The 17,932-nt window shown below is 46.9% G+C and overlaps 2 protein-coding genes across 2 annotated transcripts; both read right to left on the reverse strand.

Annotated features, from left to right (window-relative positions):
- Positions 1 to 56: 56 nt before the first annotated feature.
- LOC114016133 (uncharacterized) lies at positions 57 to 7,113 on the reverse strand. Its single transcript, XM_027806816.2, has 9 exons — positions 6,907 to 7,113; positions 5,981 to 6,143; positions 5,503 to 5,585; positions 4,569 to 4,729; positions 4,200 to 4,341; positions 3,662 to 3,849; positions 3,502 to 3,562; positions 2,858 to 2,995; positions 57 to 2,105 (listed from the first exon to the last, which is right to left on the reverse strand). Exons 4-9 carry the CDS (start codon positions 4,620 to 4,622, stop codon positions 2,062 to 2,064), a joined length of 627 nt encoding a protein of 208 aa, XP_027662617.2. The 5' UTR covers positions 4,623 to 4,729; positions 5,503 to 5,585; positions 5,981 to 6,143; positions 6,907 to 7,113; the 3' UTR covers positions 57 to 2,061.
- A 119-nt stretch (positions 7,114 to 7,232) lies between these two features.
- On the reverse strand, positions 7,233 to 16,399 carry LOC114016117 (multiple epidermal growth factor-like domains protein 6). Its single transcript, XM_055695908.1, has 14 exons — positions 15,885 to 16,399; positions 15,209 to 15,354; positions 14,434 to 14,559; positions 13,839 to 14,018; positions 13,438 to 13,662; positions 12,801 to 12,927; positions 12,273 to 12,472; positions 11,594 to 11,806; positions 10,641 to 10,786; positions 9,958 to 10,085; positions 8,945 to 9,077; positions 8,487 to 8,619; positions 7,849 to 8,001; positions 7,233 to 7,451 (listed from the first exon to the last, which is right to left on the reverse strand). The coding sequence occupies exons 1-14, from the start codon at positions 15,941 to 15,943 to the stop codon at positions 7,321 to 7,323; spliced, it is 2,100 nt and encodes a 699-aa protein (XP_055551883.1). The 5' UTR covers positions 15,944 to 16,399; the 3' UTR covers positions 7,233 to 7,320.
- Between the last annotated feature and the right edge of the window lie 1,533 nt (positions 16,400 to 17,932).

Raw genomic sequence — 17,932 nt, forward strand, 5'->3', positions numbered from 1 at the left:
ACCCTTCTCCAAATTCCAAATTAAGTGACCCTGCACTTGATCATTCTTATCAGCAGTCTCAGGGAAATAGCACCTTTCTGAATGCGAGGGGACTTCACAGCTACTCCAGACAGCGCTGGACGTCCAGAAGATTCCATAGACCACTAGAAAAAGAGCTATCAACAGTAAATACTTCAGGAGCAGAACAAAACCACTGGTTGCACCACTCCTCTTTTTATTTGTTCTTTCCAAGTACCTATTAACAGAGCACAAATCGAAACGCTGTGTGAAAATCTGGTCTTTTCATTGATATTCTTTGGCTTTATGGGGAAAAAAAAAGAGACCCAAAATATTCTGAAACTGAATAATGTTTACTTATGACTAAAGTGTACTTGTTAAGAAAACCACAGTGGGATAACTGAAAGCTTCTAGCAAAAGTTCCATATGCATCTTAGTTTTGATTTAAAGCAAAAAAATGTTTCCATTGGAAAAATGTTACAATGAAAAAGCTGATAGATTTTATTTACTATTACCTTCCACCCTGCCTTTTACAAATATAACTTGGAACCACAATTTGCCACAGAGATAACTTTATCACCTGTCTGGGTACCATGTTTCCCTGTGGATATACAACAATCACTGAAGATGCTTACCTCCATGTAGTACTGTTACAAACATACCTGCTGATAATCTAAAAAAGAAAGCAATGAGGAGAGCAATGACAGTTTTTTCACTACTATGTTCTAGAACAGGCAATCACAGAGAGTAACCTGCAGGTGTTTTGTAGTGTTTGCCTGTAGGTTCCCATTGTCTGAAAGTCCCTTCAAAGTGTTAGTAAGCACCTAAATTCTCCCAAGGTGGAGCTGCAAAGGAGCCAGACCAAATCTTTTGTTTATGGGAGCAAGCTCAGAAAACACGGAACCACCAAAATGATGGTGGCAAAAGTCCTTGCAGTTCCTCTGGATCCAGAGACACCATTAGTGGAAGTAAAACTGAGAGCTTCTGTCTTGGCTCTTGGGCACTGAAGTCTCGCTCTCTTAATACTCACTATGGTTATGCAAAGGCAGAAGGTGCAGACACCGATTTGTGCCTAGGAACCATGAAGGAGTGGGTCCGCCGTTCACAGATAAGCAGTTCAGTAAACACTGCAGTGAGAAGAGAACGGGCTTTGCTGGTGGAAAGAGCTGGCTGAAGCCTACCTGTGGGGGTTGCCAAGGTACTGTGCTGGCTCACAGTCAAGAAATACTACGTTGCTGTACTCCACCTGGAACTAAGGAATACTGTGTAGGAAGAGATGGAGCAGGTGTTCCGATTCTGCTCCTGTTCCACAGAAGCATAGCCCTCTTCACAGCCAGGCTCTCTTGGCCTCATACAGACAGATCAAAAGAATAAGAACGGTAGGAAGGATGTTTTCATTTTAAAGATCAGGCTCCCAAAGCACTGGACACCAGCAGCTACACCATTCCCTGCAGTCACTGCTACTAGGAATAGTTTAAGTGTACTCTTTCCTCAAAGAAATGACATCTCTAGAGGTCTTCAAGGTCTCTGCCAGTAGATCTCACACAATATATTGAAAACATGCAGAAGCAATGGAGAGATGCTGGCCAAGGGCTAGAAGTATGGCTCTAGCCATACCCATGGCCTCACATATTTTCTGCTTTACTGACTTAACAATGAAAACTATACAATTAGTAAACAATGTCAAGAACCTCAGCTTCCTTCTCAAGTCTACAAATTATTAATAATCGAAGGCAAGTGTGAAAGTATTTCAATCAGATTAAGCAAACGGAATATGGACTATTCATTATGTAAGTGACCAAGCACATCTCTAACTAAACACACATCTATTCTGATACTTCAGGTACGGCAACTCTGTCCACAGACACGCACATTCTCCAATAATCCACCTTCAGCCATTGCCAAGGATAAACTAGGTTCCTCAAGGAAATGAGCTGGTGGCTATTTCACTTCACAAAAGATGAAATACTTCTGCTTCTGGTCTCTTCAATCCTCTGAGCAATGCAGCTCCTCTTCATTTCCAGCAGAGTTTCATCCCTCTTTGTGGCCCAAGAATCCAGCAGCTCAGAAGAGGGCTGAGCTCCCCATGCTTGTTTGATGTTTGCTGTCTGTTACAGAAATCCAAAACAAAAGCAGAGTGCAAATTCAGTGGACAGCACTGAGGAACTGCTATGCCACCACTAAGGCAACCTAGTCCAATGGGCAAAAAACCATAACAGGATCTACCGCCAGCACTCTGCACTGGCTCCAGAGTACGTGGCAAGCTGCACAGTGCATGTCACTCGCATATTCAGGCCTTTGCAGAGCTCACTGTATCTGAATTTCAAAATAATGCAAAGGATCCACCCATAATTACACCAAACCCACACCATTAATAAAGGCAAACTCTAAGCATCAGTCTAAAAATTCAGCAGCAGCTTGAGGAAAGCGTTCAGTTCAGAAGACACACTGCTTATTTTAACTCTTTGTTTATTTACAGCTATCAACCAGTACACATGAAGAGAACAGATGCCTTATTCCTTTGCTGGTAAACTGCTTGGTAAGATCACAGATCTTGGCTACATTGCAACATTTTCCCTGGAAACCTGTTATGATGAACAGAAAAGCTCTTACAAATGGATTAATAAGAAGCAAAAATCCTCTAAGTACCTGCTGAGAGAAAGAAGGAAACAAGCCTACACCTGTGAATTAGTTATGTACTTTGGTCTGCTTATTGGCCTTCTGCTGACTTCTTTTCAATGACCTGCATGTATGTTTTACACCAAGGAGGAGAGACAACGTATCTCCATCCCATTTTGTAATCTTATTTCCTATCCACTATAGGGAAACAGAAACCACCATACAGACTAAGATTTGTTACCTGGATTAACAAGGTCTGAAGGTTGCTGCAGGTTCACCAAAGCTTGCTTGATCTCACACAGAGTCTTGGCAAGGGGGGAAGCTGCTATCAGGCCCTCCACCTCCAACTCAGCCAGATAAGCCAACTGGAGATCGAAACCTGAAGGAAACAGGGAGGCACTTCTACTCCTCAAGTAAGTAGAGGCTCCTCATGGCTGAATGACTGCAATATACATGCTGCCATGAGCAAATACTCTATTGAGCACAGGGAACGTCTACCCAGAGGCTGTGAGGATCACAGAACTGATGGTACAGAGTTTTCCTGAGCTCCCCATAGTCGTGTTTAGTAAGTATAATGACACTCAATCTCTTCTTTACAGGCAGTCACTCAATATATGTGTAAAGGGTCTGTGGGGACAAAAGCTCCTTGACTTCACTCTTACAGAGGGACAGAGGAGGCAGAAGTGACTTTCCCCTTACTGGAGAAATTTTGTTGTCCTCAGCAGAAAGTTAAGTAAGAAATCACATAAATGGGAAAAGTAATTATACATTTGCTCTGTTAACAAACATACATATCCACTCTTAACCTAGACTTCATGGAATCAGCCTTCTACTATGATCTCTGAAAACCACCCGTGGCACCCACAACTAAGTCACTGCCCTTACCATGTTCTTCATGTCCAGGGAAGCTGAAGAAAGCGTCTTTCCTACTGAAAAGCTCACGATCCTGTGGGACAGAAAGGGCCCAACTGTTAAAATAAATGGGCAAGTGGAAAAACTAGCAAAAAGGTGAGAGATGGCCCAACAACAGACACCTGCAACTCACCTGCCCTTCCACTACTTCTGGTTTACTTTCACTGGCCAGGCTGTCCAGCGAGGATACAACTGCCACCGCCTCCTGCCCGTGGACCTTTAGCTCCATCGCTTGTTTCACAGCTACGTTCTTACACGGAGCATTCCCAAGAAGCATTTCCAGAGCTTTCATTAATTCTGTTGCCTCTTGCCATGGAGCACCTAATGAACCCGACAAGCAATTTAAAAGGCCTTCTACAGAACCACATGAAGAATGATATCTCCAGAGCAAAACCAAGGGCAGGAACCTTTCTTTGGAAATTCCACAAGACAGCTCCAAGACACCTCGTGCTGTAACACTTCCAGATAACCGTGCTTACCCTTTCCTAAGCTGACAGATCTGTCTTCCCGTTGAGCTCACCCGACAGTCTGTCAGCCCTTACAGAACGACACCACCACTGGAAGACATGATCTTGTGGGATCTCGTCTCATGTATGAGCCATGCCTTGTTTTCAACTGGTCCGCTGATGCCACCCTTACACATCACTCCTCTCTTGACCTGGTTCTCTCACCTGCCACGAAGTCGTTGCTACAGTGTTGATCGCATTGTTCGGCACCCACTGCTGCCCGGCTGCTGTCTGCATTTTTACACTCACAAATCCTTCGCTCAACAAAGATTTTCAGGCCTTCAGAGTCCTGTGCTTGCACCATGTCCTGATTACAGAAAGCAGCAGTATTAGACTCTGCAAGCCTCACAATCCACCTATTCCACATTTTGCCTTTCCTATCAAAACAGAGATTAGCGTAGTTATTTTATGCCAAAGTAAGGTACCGAAAGGATTAAGAGCTATCCCTCAGTAAACTGCCACATCAGGGAAACCACTTATCTTACAAATTACAGTTCCAAGACTCCCTTCCCTCAACTGTTCCTTCACACTGACCACAAGACTTTGAATCTGCTGGCTGATTCCATTGTAAAATGCCAACACATCCATCCTGTGCTTTGCCAGCTGAGATGCCAGATGCAAATTCTGATCTTCCAGCTTATCGTACAGGGTGCGAACACTGAAATCCTCCAGAACCCTCAGTGCAGAACGCTCTTCTGAAACACAAGGTAAGGCTCACACTTAATCACTGGCCACAACTCTATCATACTTTATTTTCCAGAGGGGGGCACTGCCTATCCATAGGAGGCAACAGCATTTTGTGTTCTGTGAAGGAGGAAAACGGATGAGGCAAGAGATGTAAGAGGTCTCGTTCCTGCGTGAGGGGGAGGATGACAGAGCGTTACTATCGACTCCTAACTTGTCCAGTAAACTGTCAGGATGCTACTTCCCTGTAAGCTGTTCTCAGCATCACTAGATGGTGCCATCTGCTGGGCTCTGGACCTGCTGTACCCTGTGAACATCCCGAAATTCCCAAGATGAGGTCACCCCCAGAAGGCGAACAAGCACCAAGAGTCATGTGCCTTCAGAGAACTGAATGACCAACAGAACCCAAGGAAGTATTTTTAAAGATCTTTATTTTCTTCACTAGTTATCTGAACCCGCTGTTGTTTTAAAGGACTTTCCAGGGCTGGCCACTTACCCTCCTAACTCTTAAAGGAGACAACGCCAACCCATTCCAATGACAGGAGGTTACACTCCCCAACTAAAGAGATCAAATAAACCTAGGACAGAAGTTTGGGGTGTGTGGTGCAAATGTGCACAAACAGGAGAGTGCTCAGTAGGCAAAGCGCCAGTGTTTGCATGCAGATTTCGAGGTATCAAAACGAGGTATCAAAATCTCATACTTGACAGTTAAACAGAAGACAACAGAATGGGGAATAAGTGGGAAGAAACCAGTGGGACACCTGGAGTTGGCACAGCACTTCACCTGCATTATGCGCAGCTCCCTTCTCTCCAAAGTCAGCATCCTCTCCAGAACCATGAGGACCAACAGTTTGATAGAACCGAAGGCTAGAGGAAATGACAAAGAGGCTGAAGAGCATCTCATTCTTCTCAGTAACATCAGATACCACAGCATCATCAGCCTAGTTCAAGCAGAAGGATAGGGTTCTTGTCTAGATTTTGAAGTCAAAACATGCAGAGGAAACCTAGGCCAGGTAATTCAGGCAATAATTGTTGTGCAGATGACAACAGAGCTGTCATACACTGCAGTGAAAGAGAGCTGGAATATTGCTGGGGAATTCCTGGGTAATCCCAAGAAACTGCTTGTGCAGCTAGAAACTCAGCATACTGTAAAGCTGGCAAGAAGTCCAGCATCGGGGAATGAGAGATTCAGGAACTGCAACAGGACATACTTTTGTACTATCAAGGTCTGAGCTCCAGATACCCACACAAGGGCGGTTTACCTGTCTTTAAGGAGGATGTACTCTGGTGGGATGTGCGGCTCGCCCAGGCTCCTCCATCGTGGCTTCCAGCTCTTCAGGGGGCTAATGATTGGGACAGCAGGCTGCAGCACTATAGCCAGGGTTGTCAGCACCACAATTAGGAAGCCCAGAACAAAGAGGACCACTGAGGAAGCCAAGAGTGATGGCAAGAAGTAAGAAACACAGGCAACTATGTGCATCAGCAACACGGTCTCCCTTTTACACTTCACTGAACAGCCTCCCTCCCCCACAAAACCAACATTTAGCAACTTTCGTATTCATTACGTGGGCTTCTGCTTCTCGCCTTGTTGATCCAGTGCACACAGGCAACGAGGCAAAAAGTTTTCAGCATTACCAGCTGAAGGGGACAGAACCAAGGATCATGCTTGCAAGTCACACTTTCATTTCTCTTTGCTTTAGCGTCCTCCCACTGATGGACAAGGGACTGGTGTGTACACAGCGCTTACACAGAGGTATGGCCTTGAGGAAAGACCTTAACTGCCCTTGTGTTTAGCTTTTAGTGAACTTTTAAACTATATTGAAATTAAATGCATCATTTATCACGGAAACACAGTGGCACTTTCTGCTTTCAAGCCAGGGAAAACAAAACCCTCAATTACTTGAATTCTTCAAGCAGGGTGTGGGGAAAAACACAACTGCTTCTTTCCTTTCTCCTTGCTTCAGCTCCTACACAGGCAGGTTCTTGGCTAGAGAGCAGTGAACTTTCAGGAAGAGAAGCTTTACTGGAAAAAGGGCTTAAAACTGACAAAGGCAGTGGTTTTATGGTATTTCAAAAAACCCACAACTAAACAACACCCAACCAAAATACTTGTTTTAACAACACCCAAAGAGGTACCAGAAAGGTCATGGCTAAGCATCAAGGTTCAAGGTCAGTGTTTTGGCTGTACCTGTGACAGCAGCCCAGTTAGGAGCCAAGTTCAGATTCTGTTGCTTCAAAACCCCACGTCTGGCCAGCTGGAACAGGGAAGAGGGCTGGAAGGACACATCTCTGGGGTCACAGCCCACATTTGCTTCATTCACAGTCACAATCAGAAAGTGTTCCTGAATGGTCTTATCCCTGAAAACATAAGTCCCAGACTCCAGGAAAACATGGGCAAACCTAAAAGGGAGAAGTAAGGAAGGCACTGGCTGATCCAAGCCTCCCTTAGCCTCCAGCCAGGATGACTGTTAAATACATGCACTTGAACACACTGAACTCTGGCGTCTTCACACACTGCTCAGTGCCAAGGACCTACTGATTTCATGAAAGACTCAGTCTTAAATCCTGCCCGTAACACATGCACTATTAATCACAGCAGATATTACCAGGAGATGTTGAGGTGAGTCTCCTGGATAAGGTGGTCTAGCCTTCGGAAGGGTCCAAAATCCCAGCCTGGGTTGTTGTTATATAGATGCTGCTTCTGATAAACAGGGTAATGGCTGGAGGAACGACCTGGGAACAGTTCAGCAGAGCGTCAGCAGCTCTGACCCACAGCAATTAGGATAGCTGACAGCGGTCTGGCAAAGAACTACATAACTGCATTTCTTTACAAGGGCCGTGCAGTGTCAACTCATTTGCATGATGCATTACTGCCCAACAAAGACTTAGCTTTCCAACAGAGAGCAAACTTCACCTCTACTCTACAGAAATCCAGTCAAAAAGTAAAAAATACACCAGGTAAGTCAATGGCAGAGCCTAAACTAAAGTTCTGGAATCCCCTGAAGGCGAGAGAGACAGGGAGGTGAAGGAATGTGCTCATACATGCAGTACTATGAAATGCGGAGTCGTTGCTCTAAACAGGTCTGGACACATATCTGTGAAGAGCGCACACAGATCCAGCAACACTCACTGTGGGAATTGATGCTAAGCTGGAAAAGGATCGTGTCTCCTGCTTCCAAACATACTACTGGGTTAGGAACAAGGGGCAAGGCATGGATATCTTTGGAGGAAGTCCTCTGGACTCGACGGCCTTTCTGCAGCAACTGATCTGATGAAAAATCTCCTGCCACAGGCAACAGATGAAAAAAGAATTAATTCTGCAAAATGATCAGCATGTGAAAACACCTAACCCTTGGCAATGAAGAACTATTTACTTCATATCTGTGGGCAGTTACTGCTCACAAAGCCAAATTCTGCTCTCAGTCACACTCCATAAATGAGGAGCAACTGGAATTGGGAGCCACCACACACTTGCCAACAGATTTGCCACCAAATGGAGTTTCCTTCTAGTTCCTTGGAAGGCCAAAATCACCCTACAATTTTATTTGACCTGTTCCCAGGGAGCTAACCAGGCAGCCAGCGTAGGTCCCCATTGTTTACTCCCAGAGAGAACAAGATCTCTCCCTACTTTGTAGACAGCTCTGAGTGTCTGACAATAAATTCCCTCTGTGCCAACTTGCTGGCCACTTGCTGTGCCAGCTTGAAAGGAAATGAATGGCTTAGTCTGGCTGGAGCTTCAGTTCCCTCTCAGGGGCTCTCAAGCCTTACCAGTGAGAAATGCATCCAGAACATCGGTGTTGGAGACAATGAAACCCAGCACCCCAGTGGGACAAAACAGAACTAAATGCACCCGCTGGCTTTTCTGCACATGTTCATCTGGGCCCAGGACGTTTGCCACTTCCTATTAAAAGCAGAGGGGAACATTGATCACTGTCAACCCTGGAGTCTGACCCTGGCTTGTGATCAGCCTTATCTTCAGTTGTACAAGACTGCTCTAGTGAGGTTTTCTTCTCCACCATTCAGAAACCGACATTTCTCAGTAGTGCACCAACCTGCTGCCTAGTCAGTACCCTGGGTAAGGAGACACACTGAGCCTCTCCCCTCTGCTCACAGCTTTGTACCCTTCTGTAATCCCAGCCCCCAGGAGTCCCTTTACCTAACCATAATCTGTAAGGGCCCTCTCCAGACCCGCACGCTGAGAAAGCATTCCCCTACTCCACGCTTACCCGCACTTCTCCTTCATTCATCCTCAGAAGCAGCTCTCTATTGATGCCAAATCCCAAGGTGATCTGTGGGGCTTTCAGCAAACACAGCTGGTCACAGAGCTCCTCAGCAGAGACATACTGCTTGCAGTGACATCTACAAAGTGGACAGAAGGTCTTGATGATTTATGATCCTTGAGCAAACAGCTACATCATCCTGATGGTCAGGCTAGCCACAGTGTCTTACGGTCTACACAATGAGCGGGCCTACTCTGTGTCCATGGAAAACAGGATAAAGCAAACTCACAGCCCATCTCGTCTAGTTCTGTGTCTGCTATTCAATGCATGTGAAAGGTCAAAATGCAACACCCACTCTCCAACAGACCTCTGTTGGTGTGCAACAGAGATCAGCTTCAGCCCTGTAACAGAGCATCATGCACCCCTCCCTAAAGTTCTGCTTTGAGAAAACGGTTGAAAGAAACAGTGTAATTTTAACACACTAGATTTCTATGTAATCCATGCCAGAAGGAGATTTTTCAATACAGAAGTTCATTCACAAAGAGAAAAAAGTAGTATCCTACGGCAAGAACTAGCTTCAGTGACTTAGCATTAATGTGGGGAAAGGAGGGAAATGACAACCGAGGATTGATTTTCCCAGTTCTGGTCTACATCTAACAGCGCGACCATCCACTGTATGGGGGCTCAACCTGAGGCAGGTGGAGAAGGCCTGCCTCAGAAAACTGCGAGCTGTGTCCACCCTCCCCTTGTCACTCAGTGCTCATTCTGGTGTCTCCACCCAGGCTTACAAAATCCCTAGGTAACGCCAAAAACACAGGCGTGCTCTCCAGGTAGAGGAACGAGGCCAATGAATGCAGACTGAAGGCCAGTATTTCCACAGAAAGGAACTCCAGCAACGGAAAGTTTCTCAGAAACACCTCCCACAGCCCTACCCTGAAATGACCTCATGGGATCCATAACTCAGGCAGTCAGAACTAATTGTGAAGTGCTTCTTAATGAGAGGCTAGCCTGAGACTTACATGCCCAGCTCTGCATTAATCTCTCCACCTGCAGGCCCACAAGAAGGAGAGCAGTCATATCGCTCAGGAAAAACGCACTGGCGCGTAGATGCCAGACGGACCTCTCCAGGAGCACAGAGCTCATCCACCTGGAAGAACAACACCCATCCAATGTGTGAAACCAGACAAGCTCTGGCACTTCAACCGAGATGCAGCATCCCTAAAATTCTCTTCCTCCCCCACCCACACTGCTGACATTCAACGTAAAGGTAATCCAGCAAGGGTCATGAAAAGACAACGTGAGAAGCAAAGAAGGAAGATCACAACCATTTCCCTTCCCATCCAAATTCCTCAAGCAGGTCTGATGAAGAACTCCATCATAACAATATAGAAGCTTACATTCCTGCATCTGTAATCAAACACACTGCGCTGCTCCCCACTGCCCTAGCACAGAAGTATCCTTTGCCTCCATCCTTTCTGAGTTTATCCTCCCAAGATTCCAGTAAAGATAAATGCCATTATCCTACAAGGAATGGTCAGGAATCTCAAACAAACCAGCTAAAAGACTTGCTCATGTCTGCAGCAGCCCAGAGAGGGGAACGTGGATTGCATGCACACACTCAGACAGGGCTTACCTAAAGCATTGAATTACCCTCCCTCTCCTGCATTTCACGCAACTGTTTTGTTTTGAAGTCAAATTTCACCTGAGGTTGGCAGTCCTGATCGCTGTTGCTGTCAGGGTCTTTCTTGCCTCTCTCATCATAGTAAACGTAACCTGCCCGGCAGATACAGGAGGCATCTGACTGCTGGAAAGCCCGGTTCAGCCCACGGCAGGTACAGCTGGTAGCACCTTAGAGAAGAGGCTGGATTTAGAGTGGTAATCTGGGTAGGAAATACAGTTTGTAAAAACCTGTGCTCTCTGAAAAGGAACAGTTCCTGTGTTGAAAGGTCTTTGACCAAATCATGCTGCTTGTTTTAGTGGCACTCCTGGAGGCTGCTACCCCACTAGCACAGCAGAGCTGAGCCAACAGGAAAGCCAGCTGGAGCCAGCCTGGCTTTTGCTCCACCAGCACAATCATTAGCCCATTTCCTGAGGTGTCCATTTAACAGAAGATGCAGAAAGGCCCAGCTGGTCATTTGCAGCAGCAGCATTTTGACAAGCACTCCATTAATTTGTACATTAAGCCACCAGATAGGGTAAGGACCCAATCAATCAAAGCTGCCAAGTTTTCCAGTTTTCCCACCTTCTCCCACTTCATCATGGCTCAAAATGGACACGGTTCAGTACCCAATTTTGGCTCAAAAGCACATCTACACTTAATGCAAGCTCCCCAGTTCAGGGCAAAAGTACTCTTGGTGACACTCTGCTGTTTTCAAAGCAATGATAGAGCAAGAATCAGTAGGGCTGATCATCCCTTCCTTCCTTGAAGGAGATCAAATCCCCTTGGCTAACAGAGTGTAAGGAAAAAAAAAATCCTCCTGGCTGGGACAGAGGAAGAACAGTCAGGCATTGGTGGCACATACAGCATCATGAGGATATCAGGGCTTGTGGTCCACCGTAAAACCACGTGGCGGGGGATCACATTTCTAGGTGATTTCCTTTTTAGCCTTTCCCTTAACAGTGATGAAAGTTTCACTCACACACAGCAAAACTCACCAGGCTGAGAGGAAGAAGAGCTGCCACAGGGGAAGCAGGCAGCCTGAGCAGGAAGGTGATTGAAGGTGCCAGCAGGACAGGCCTGGCAATCCTCTATACGCTTTGCGAAGCTGCTGCTCCCATGGGTCCCCGGGGGACAGGGCAGAGGGGCAGATGCCAGGGGAGGGCAGTAATGGCCACTGGGGCAAGGTTTCTTGTGGTAATTCTCGCTGCCTAGAGAAAGTGGTGGGCTTTCAGACACAGACACTGCTCATGGACCCAAGCAAGTAAAGCTATTGTAAAGCTATTCCTCTTGCATCCTAACTCAGCAGGTTGCAAGCAGCAATGACTGTCACACAGCAAAATGTAGAACCCTTAGGTTTACTTTTTACTTCTGGTAATATATTAACTCTGGGCCTCTCAGCTAAGCCACGAAATTAGAGAAAACAGGGCTTGCAAGGGCCTGAGAGGTCACCCTCTGAGAGACAGGACACCCATATCCAACCGACTCCTGACCCATTTCTCTATACCCTCAACCTACACACAACCTGCCACGACAAATGCTCCACAAACTGATGTGACAGCCCACACCAGGGATTTATAACCGCTAAGGATTAAGAGGTTTGCCCACACAGACCTCGAAACTCTGTGATTACAATTTAAGCTGCTTGCCCCACTCCTCCACAGCAGCTCCATTTACCTTGTGGGCAGATGAAGCCTGCTGGGCAGGGCTGACAGGGTGCCGTGATGAGAGTGTCACTGCGATAGGTGCCTGCATCACAGATTCTGCAGAACTTCTCAAATGAATCCCTTGGACCAGGCAAGCCGAGGGCCATATACCCGCCTTCACAAGACAGTGGATGGGCACTGCCTGGGGGGCAGTAGTGGGGAAATACACACCTGGAAGGCAAAACAAGGCAGGAAGAGGGAAGAAAGTCTTTGAAAATATTTTGATTTCTGGATTCAATGACCAGTGCAAACTGAGGGCAAAATTAAAAATGGTTCTCATCTGGTTCCAGGCTCAAACTAACTACTAGAAATCACAATCTATTCAGTCTTAGCAGGCACCAAATCCGTCACTGTAATTACAAAGATACCTTTGCTTTTGCCCAATGCACAGCCACCATGGTTGAAGCATTAACTCAGGTTTTATCACAGGCCCATTTCAAAATATTCAAGAATTTTTAGAAACTTAAAGCTGGCTGCACCAAACATGCTAGGTACTCACAGCTGCTCAGGGCTATTGTATGTCGACGATCCTTCAGGACAGTAATAGCCAGCAGGGCACACTGAAGGCACGGCTGTGCGAGTATCACAGTATCGGCCAGGCCTGCAAGGTTTTGGATTTACTGAACCTGGTGGAAAAAAGGGGAAACAGTGATTGATCACGTGACATTCCCAGAACAGGAGATTATGCACTGGGGAGACAGTGAGCAAGAGGACTTTAATATGTGTGACTGCCCATAAACACTGCACTCTTCCTCATGCTCACAAAAGGGCACAGGTCTGTTGGGAACCAGTTTGCTATTTAGCATGAAATGCTGACACCTGAATGCCCAGCCCTGGGCGATGAAAGGTACCTGCTCCTTCTCCAGGCCCAGACCACCTCCTCTGTGAACCTCAGCTGAACGAGCAGGAAGGGAGGGCTGAAGAACTGGAGATGGGAATTCAAAGGCCCAAAGCCAGGAAAAGAATTCAGGGTAATAAATCCACTTCTAAAGCTACTCCATCAGTGACCATTATCCTGGGAGGGCTGCTGCAAGAATAGGACTGTAGTCACTGCTAAACACCTGCTGTGCACTGTCAGCCATCTAGACTCAGAAATAGCTGCAAATAGAGAAAATGAAGGAGCATGGCCATGTCACCTGCTGGGCATTCATAGCCAGGTTCACAAGGCACCCCTTGGGTGTTAGGCAGCCCTGTCTGTGCTGGATCCGGGCAATAGTATCCAGGTGAGCAGGGATCACACTCTTCCAATGATTTTGCACCAGGCTGGATCCTGGAAGTGCCAGCTGGACAAAGGAAAACATCTCCTTTACCAGGGCACCAGTATCCAGGGGGGCAGGGATAATCCTCAAACCTGGTCAGACCTGTTAGGAAGAGAAAGGAATGAAGAAAGGGAGGCTGAATGGCTAGGAGGGGTTCTAGAAAAGGGGTTTTACCTCTCTGTGAACATCAGTTACTTCCCCCTTTCCCTGTCTCATCTTAAGGAATTCTGTAATGAGCTCTAGAGGTAGGAAAAGGCTGGCTTTCACCTGGCACTTACCCGATAAAGGGCAGTGATAGCCTGGAGGACATGGCTGGCAATCTGCCAGGCTCTGAGCCCCTGGGTGCTTGCGGTAAGTTTGTGGTGGGCATTTCTGAGGTACCAGAAGACTGCTGTGGTCGCTGCTGTTGCCTCCCAAGCAATAGTGTCCTGATGGACATGGATATGCTTCCGAATCCCCTAACAAGCAGAAAGCAGGGCTTTAAGAAGTCATTTCTTCATCGTTAATTGAAACCCCTTTCTTCTGTGTCCTCCCTGGGTCCTTTCTAAACTACTGCATGTATGTGTACAATCCACCTCCACAATCCAAGTACCACTTCTGACAGATGGCACACAGGGATATTTGGAGACTTGTTGTGATTTCAGGCTCTCCTACATTTCCAGTGTTTGCTGGAACAGCACATTATATTAACCATGTTAAATGTCTCCTCTGCAGATACTTGAACGCTTCGCTAGAGAGTGTGTCCTGCTGTGAGGGCTGTTCCACCATACAGTATCTAGTTTCAAAGCTAGTCTCACCAGACTCAGGGATACATACAACTCTTGAAAAGCAGCTGCCATGCCCTCTCCTCACTGTTTACGCCCAGGTTCTAACCTGCTTTGCACCAGTGGCCCGGTGGACAGGGCAGGCAATCTTCTCTCTTCACAGCCCCTGGAACATCTCTAATAGTATTGGCAGGACATGGTATAGGTACCTCAGATCCTTCCAGGCAGTAGAAACCTACAGAAATGGGTGAGAAAAAAAAAAGAGATGAAAGTAAAACATAAAAGTCCTCCAATGGCAAAAATGAATCAGCAAGAGCCTCCTGTTGCTGTAGAATGAACATCTGTACCCAGCTGTTGGGATGCTGCTGGGCATATGGAGCACCAAACCAGCGCCTTCAAACTCTTCTGGACTAGAATGTAGCACCAAAAATTAAAGGTGGCCTTTTTGGTCAGGTGTAGAGGAATGAAGGCAGTGGGCTGATGAGCATTGATAACATGCAGCTGTGGCCTTGCCTCAGAGGCAGTGGGCTGATTGACATGGACGATGTGCAGGTGTAGCTTGTTCCTGCTAAATGGTTAAATAGCCCTGAGGATGGGGGGGGGGGTGTCAGGTGGAGGAGGAGCAGGGTGGTCTGACCTCTGGAGGAAGGAGATACAGCACAGATGGTAGAATCTGACCAACGGTAAAGCCTTGTTGCAGCCTGCTAGTTTGTGCTGCAACAGTCAGGCGCACCTCTTTGTTCAGAAGACATAAACACAGAAGAAACCAATGACAACTTCAAACAAGGCATCACAATATATTACGCAAGAAAACAGATGCTCTCCAGTTGGTTAGCAGCAAGTCAATATTCTATATTTTCAACACTACTGAGATTCTTGCTTACCTGCAGGACACAGCCCTGCACACACCTGACCCCAGCGGCACCCTGCCAGGAGGCTCCAGGAAAAGCTGTGGCCCTGTGGAGTAGATTGAGAGCTCCCAGCAAGGCAGAAGTATCCAGCAGCACACTTCCCCTCCAGCTGTCCACGCCTGGAGCAAGGACAGTAGGAATTTACACACTGCTAATGAGACTGTGCAGAAACAGAACAAGTATTGATGCAATGAGCTCTGTGAAGTCTGCAACAAAAAATAAGAGTTTTTTTACACTGATATGAGAGAGATAACAGACACAGGTTTTCCACTTATAAAAACATGCAGATGACTAGAGTGAGCCAGGCACTCTAGTTCAAATTCCATGAACATGGGAAAATTGCTTTAAATGAAATTGTGGATGACTTTACTAGGCTGGACTTTCTGAATTACTTCCGTGTTTTCACCAATGCTACCTACTATCTCTTTCAGATGCTTCTTTGTACCACAACAATGTCCGACTGCTTTGGGATGCCTCCCCAAAATTCACAGATCCAACACCTCTGTACTCAAAAACTGTGTCTAAGCTTATATTTCTTTTCTTTGAATGAGAGATCTGGTAAAGAAGCTGGGAGGGACTTAGCATTGACTTAACAGCACAAAAAAAGGATGACAAACTGCTTAAGACAAGGCGAAAAAATGCAAGATACCTGCAGTAGTGACCAGGCAAGCAAGGCAGGCATTCCTTCTCATTCCAGAGGCCAGTCATATTTACAGGAGTGAAGGTGCCTTCAGGACACGTGAAAGGAACCCATGTGCCTGAAAGGGAGACCACAGAGACAATAAAGAGTCCTAGAAAGACTGTTGTGATTTGGCAGGACTCTAGAACTGTGTCAGAGTATAACAAATGACTCCCAGAAAAGCAAGGCGGCAACTATGCCATGCTTGCTCATTGCCACCTCCTCATCACCTGGCCTACAGGAAGACACACATTAGGTTTGTACAAGTCTGGGATCACAGTGAGGCACACGACATTTGAATCCTTGGCATAGCTGGTATGCAAGTTTCAGTGAACCTGTAGGACAGTAAGAGTGTGGTGGGCAGCGCTTGGGATCTCCTGACACCAGCTCCTGGCAGTAGAATCCTCTCTGGCATGGAATGCAGGATGCAGAGCCCCTGGCCGGCTGGTATTCCCCAGCAGGGCATGGCGTTGGGTGGGCTGCTCCTGACCAGCAGAAATGACCCTGGCAGTGGCACAGAAGGAAGAGGATTGCTAGGAGATGATAAGCAAACTTGAGAGTCTGTGTAAAGGGTGAATCCCAGAATTAGCAAAGCCTAGGGCAACATTCTTTGTGGATATAATCAAGATTTCAATCAGGGGCGTGTGTGACCCTTTGCCACTGGAAAAGTAACACCTCTTGCCCAGAGCTGGGACCCACCTCTTTCAATGCCCAACCATCACTAAGCAGTACCTTCGGGCAGAGGAATGCTGTGGGGCTGATGGAGCTGAAGTTTGCTGGGCAGTAAAAGCCCTCAGCACAAGGTCCCGTTGGAGAACTCAAACCAATGCTAGCACAGAAAGACCCAGGATAGCATGGCACACAGCTCTCTGGGGAGGTACCACCTGAGGAGGAAACCAAAAGTCAAGGCCAATGAGAGAGAGAGAGGAAAATACACTCAGTACAGTCAGAGCATCATCAGCATTTATTTGAATTGCCTCTTGCTGGCACCATCAGGCCTGGCTGAGCATACCGATACCCTTCGGTGACCCAGGGGCACCCCCTCACCATGGCTGCCAGCAATGAAGATCCCCATCACTGCGGACCACAGGAGAAACCTGTGGGTGAAGTCACACTCACCTGTGGCATTGTTCAGGGTCCCAATGGGGCAGGCAACTGGGAAGTGAGTGCCCTCTGGACAGTAGTGCCCTGGTGGGCAGGGCCCACTGAGTGGGAACGCAGGTGTCCCATGCGGAATGGCATCAGTGGCTCCTCCTTCACAGTAGTACCCAGCTGCACACAGACCTGCCATGACAGAACAGACAGGGTGGCAATTGCTAGCCCATGGCACTGTGGTCGGTGAAAAGGCACATCCCCAAACCCTCAGAAGCAGGCAGATACCTCAGAGAAGCTGAAGCCCGTCCTTGTCCTGTTTTATCACCGCTGATATCCTAGGCTTTTCACCTTTGGTTTGCCTTCCCTTCTTCCCATCAATCTTTGGCCTCTATCATTTCATTTCTTTACCTGCACTGACCTCATCCGGCATTTGCTTACCTTCTGACTTCTTTAACTCGTTCCCCGTGTTTTGTTTTCTATGGAAAGAGTTCTGCCTCTCTTTTCATGTGGCCAACCTTTGCATTTTGGCTCAGTGACTCTCTGCTTAAACAGGAGGGGAGGATTTAGGAGGACAGAAAGAACAGCAATAAAGGGGTTAAAAGCAAAGAAAGAGAAAGCAAAAAAAAATGTAGAGAGAGAAGGAAACTGATGCAGTAACATAGAAGTAACATCCAAACCAAATGCTCAGTTAAAAGAATGAAACAAAGAAATGACTGATAGGTAGAGACGTAGGGTAAAAGGGTATCCTCCAATAGCCTTTACTACCTCTTTACACTGAGTTTTCTACTGCCCTGCATCCTTCAGCCTTGAATCTCCAGCCCCTCCGTTATGGGTGGTCTGTCATTAACCAAACTCACCATCAGGTTCCCAGTTAGCATCTCCTCTGCAGTACCTCCCCACTGGGCACAGCTTGCAGGCAGTGG

This window comes from Falco cherrug, chromosome 17 (genome assembly GCF_023634085.1).
Source record: "Falco cherrug isolate bFalChe1 chromosome 17, bFalChe1.pri, whole genome shotgun sequence".
In the NCBI taxonomy this organism is placed as follows: Eukaryota; Metazoa; Chordata; class Aves; order Falconiformes; family Falconidae; genus Falco; species Falco cherrug.

Bases quoted from the DNA above. Each gene is read 5' to 3' on its own strand.
- LOC114016133 (XM_027806816.2), bottom strand. From the start codon at position 4,622: ATGGATGTGTTGGCATTTTACAATGGAATCAGCCAGCAGATTCAAAGT. The intron at 4,342-4,568 runs GTCAGTGTGAAG...TTCTGTAATCAG, and splicing joins AGCAGATTCAAAGTCTTGTG to GACATGGTGCAAGCACAGGA. The intron at 2,996-3,501 runs GTAAGGGCAGTG...TGTTTCCTTCAG, and splicing joins CCCTGGACATGAAGAACATG to GTTTCGATCTCCAGTTGGCT.
- LOC114016117 (XM_055695908.1), bottom strand. From the start codon at position 15,943: ATGACTGGCCTCTGGAATGAGAAGGAATGCCTGCCTTGCTTGCCTGGT. The intron at 15,355-15,884 runs GTATCTTGCATT...TCCTTGCTCCAG, and splicing joins TTGCCTGGTCACTACTGCAG to GCGTGGACAGCTGGAGGGGA. The intron at 14,560-15,208 runs GTAAGCAAGAAT...CCATTTCTGTAG, and splicing joins TGCAGGGCTGTGTCCTGCAG to GTTTCTACTGCCTGGAAGGA.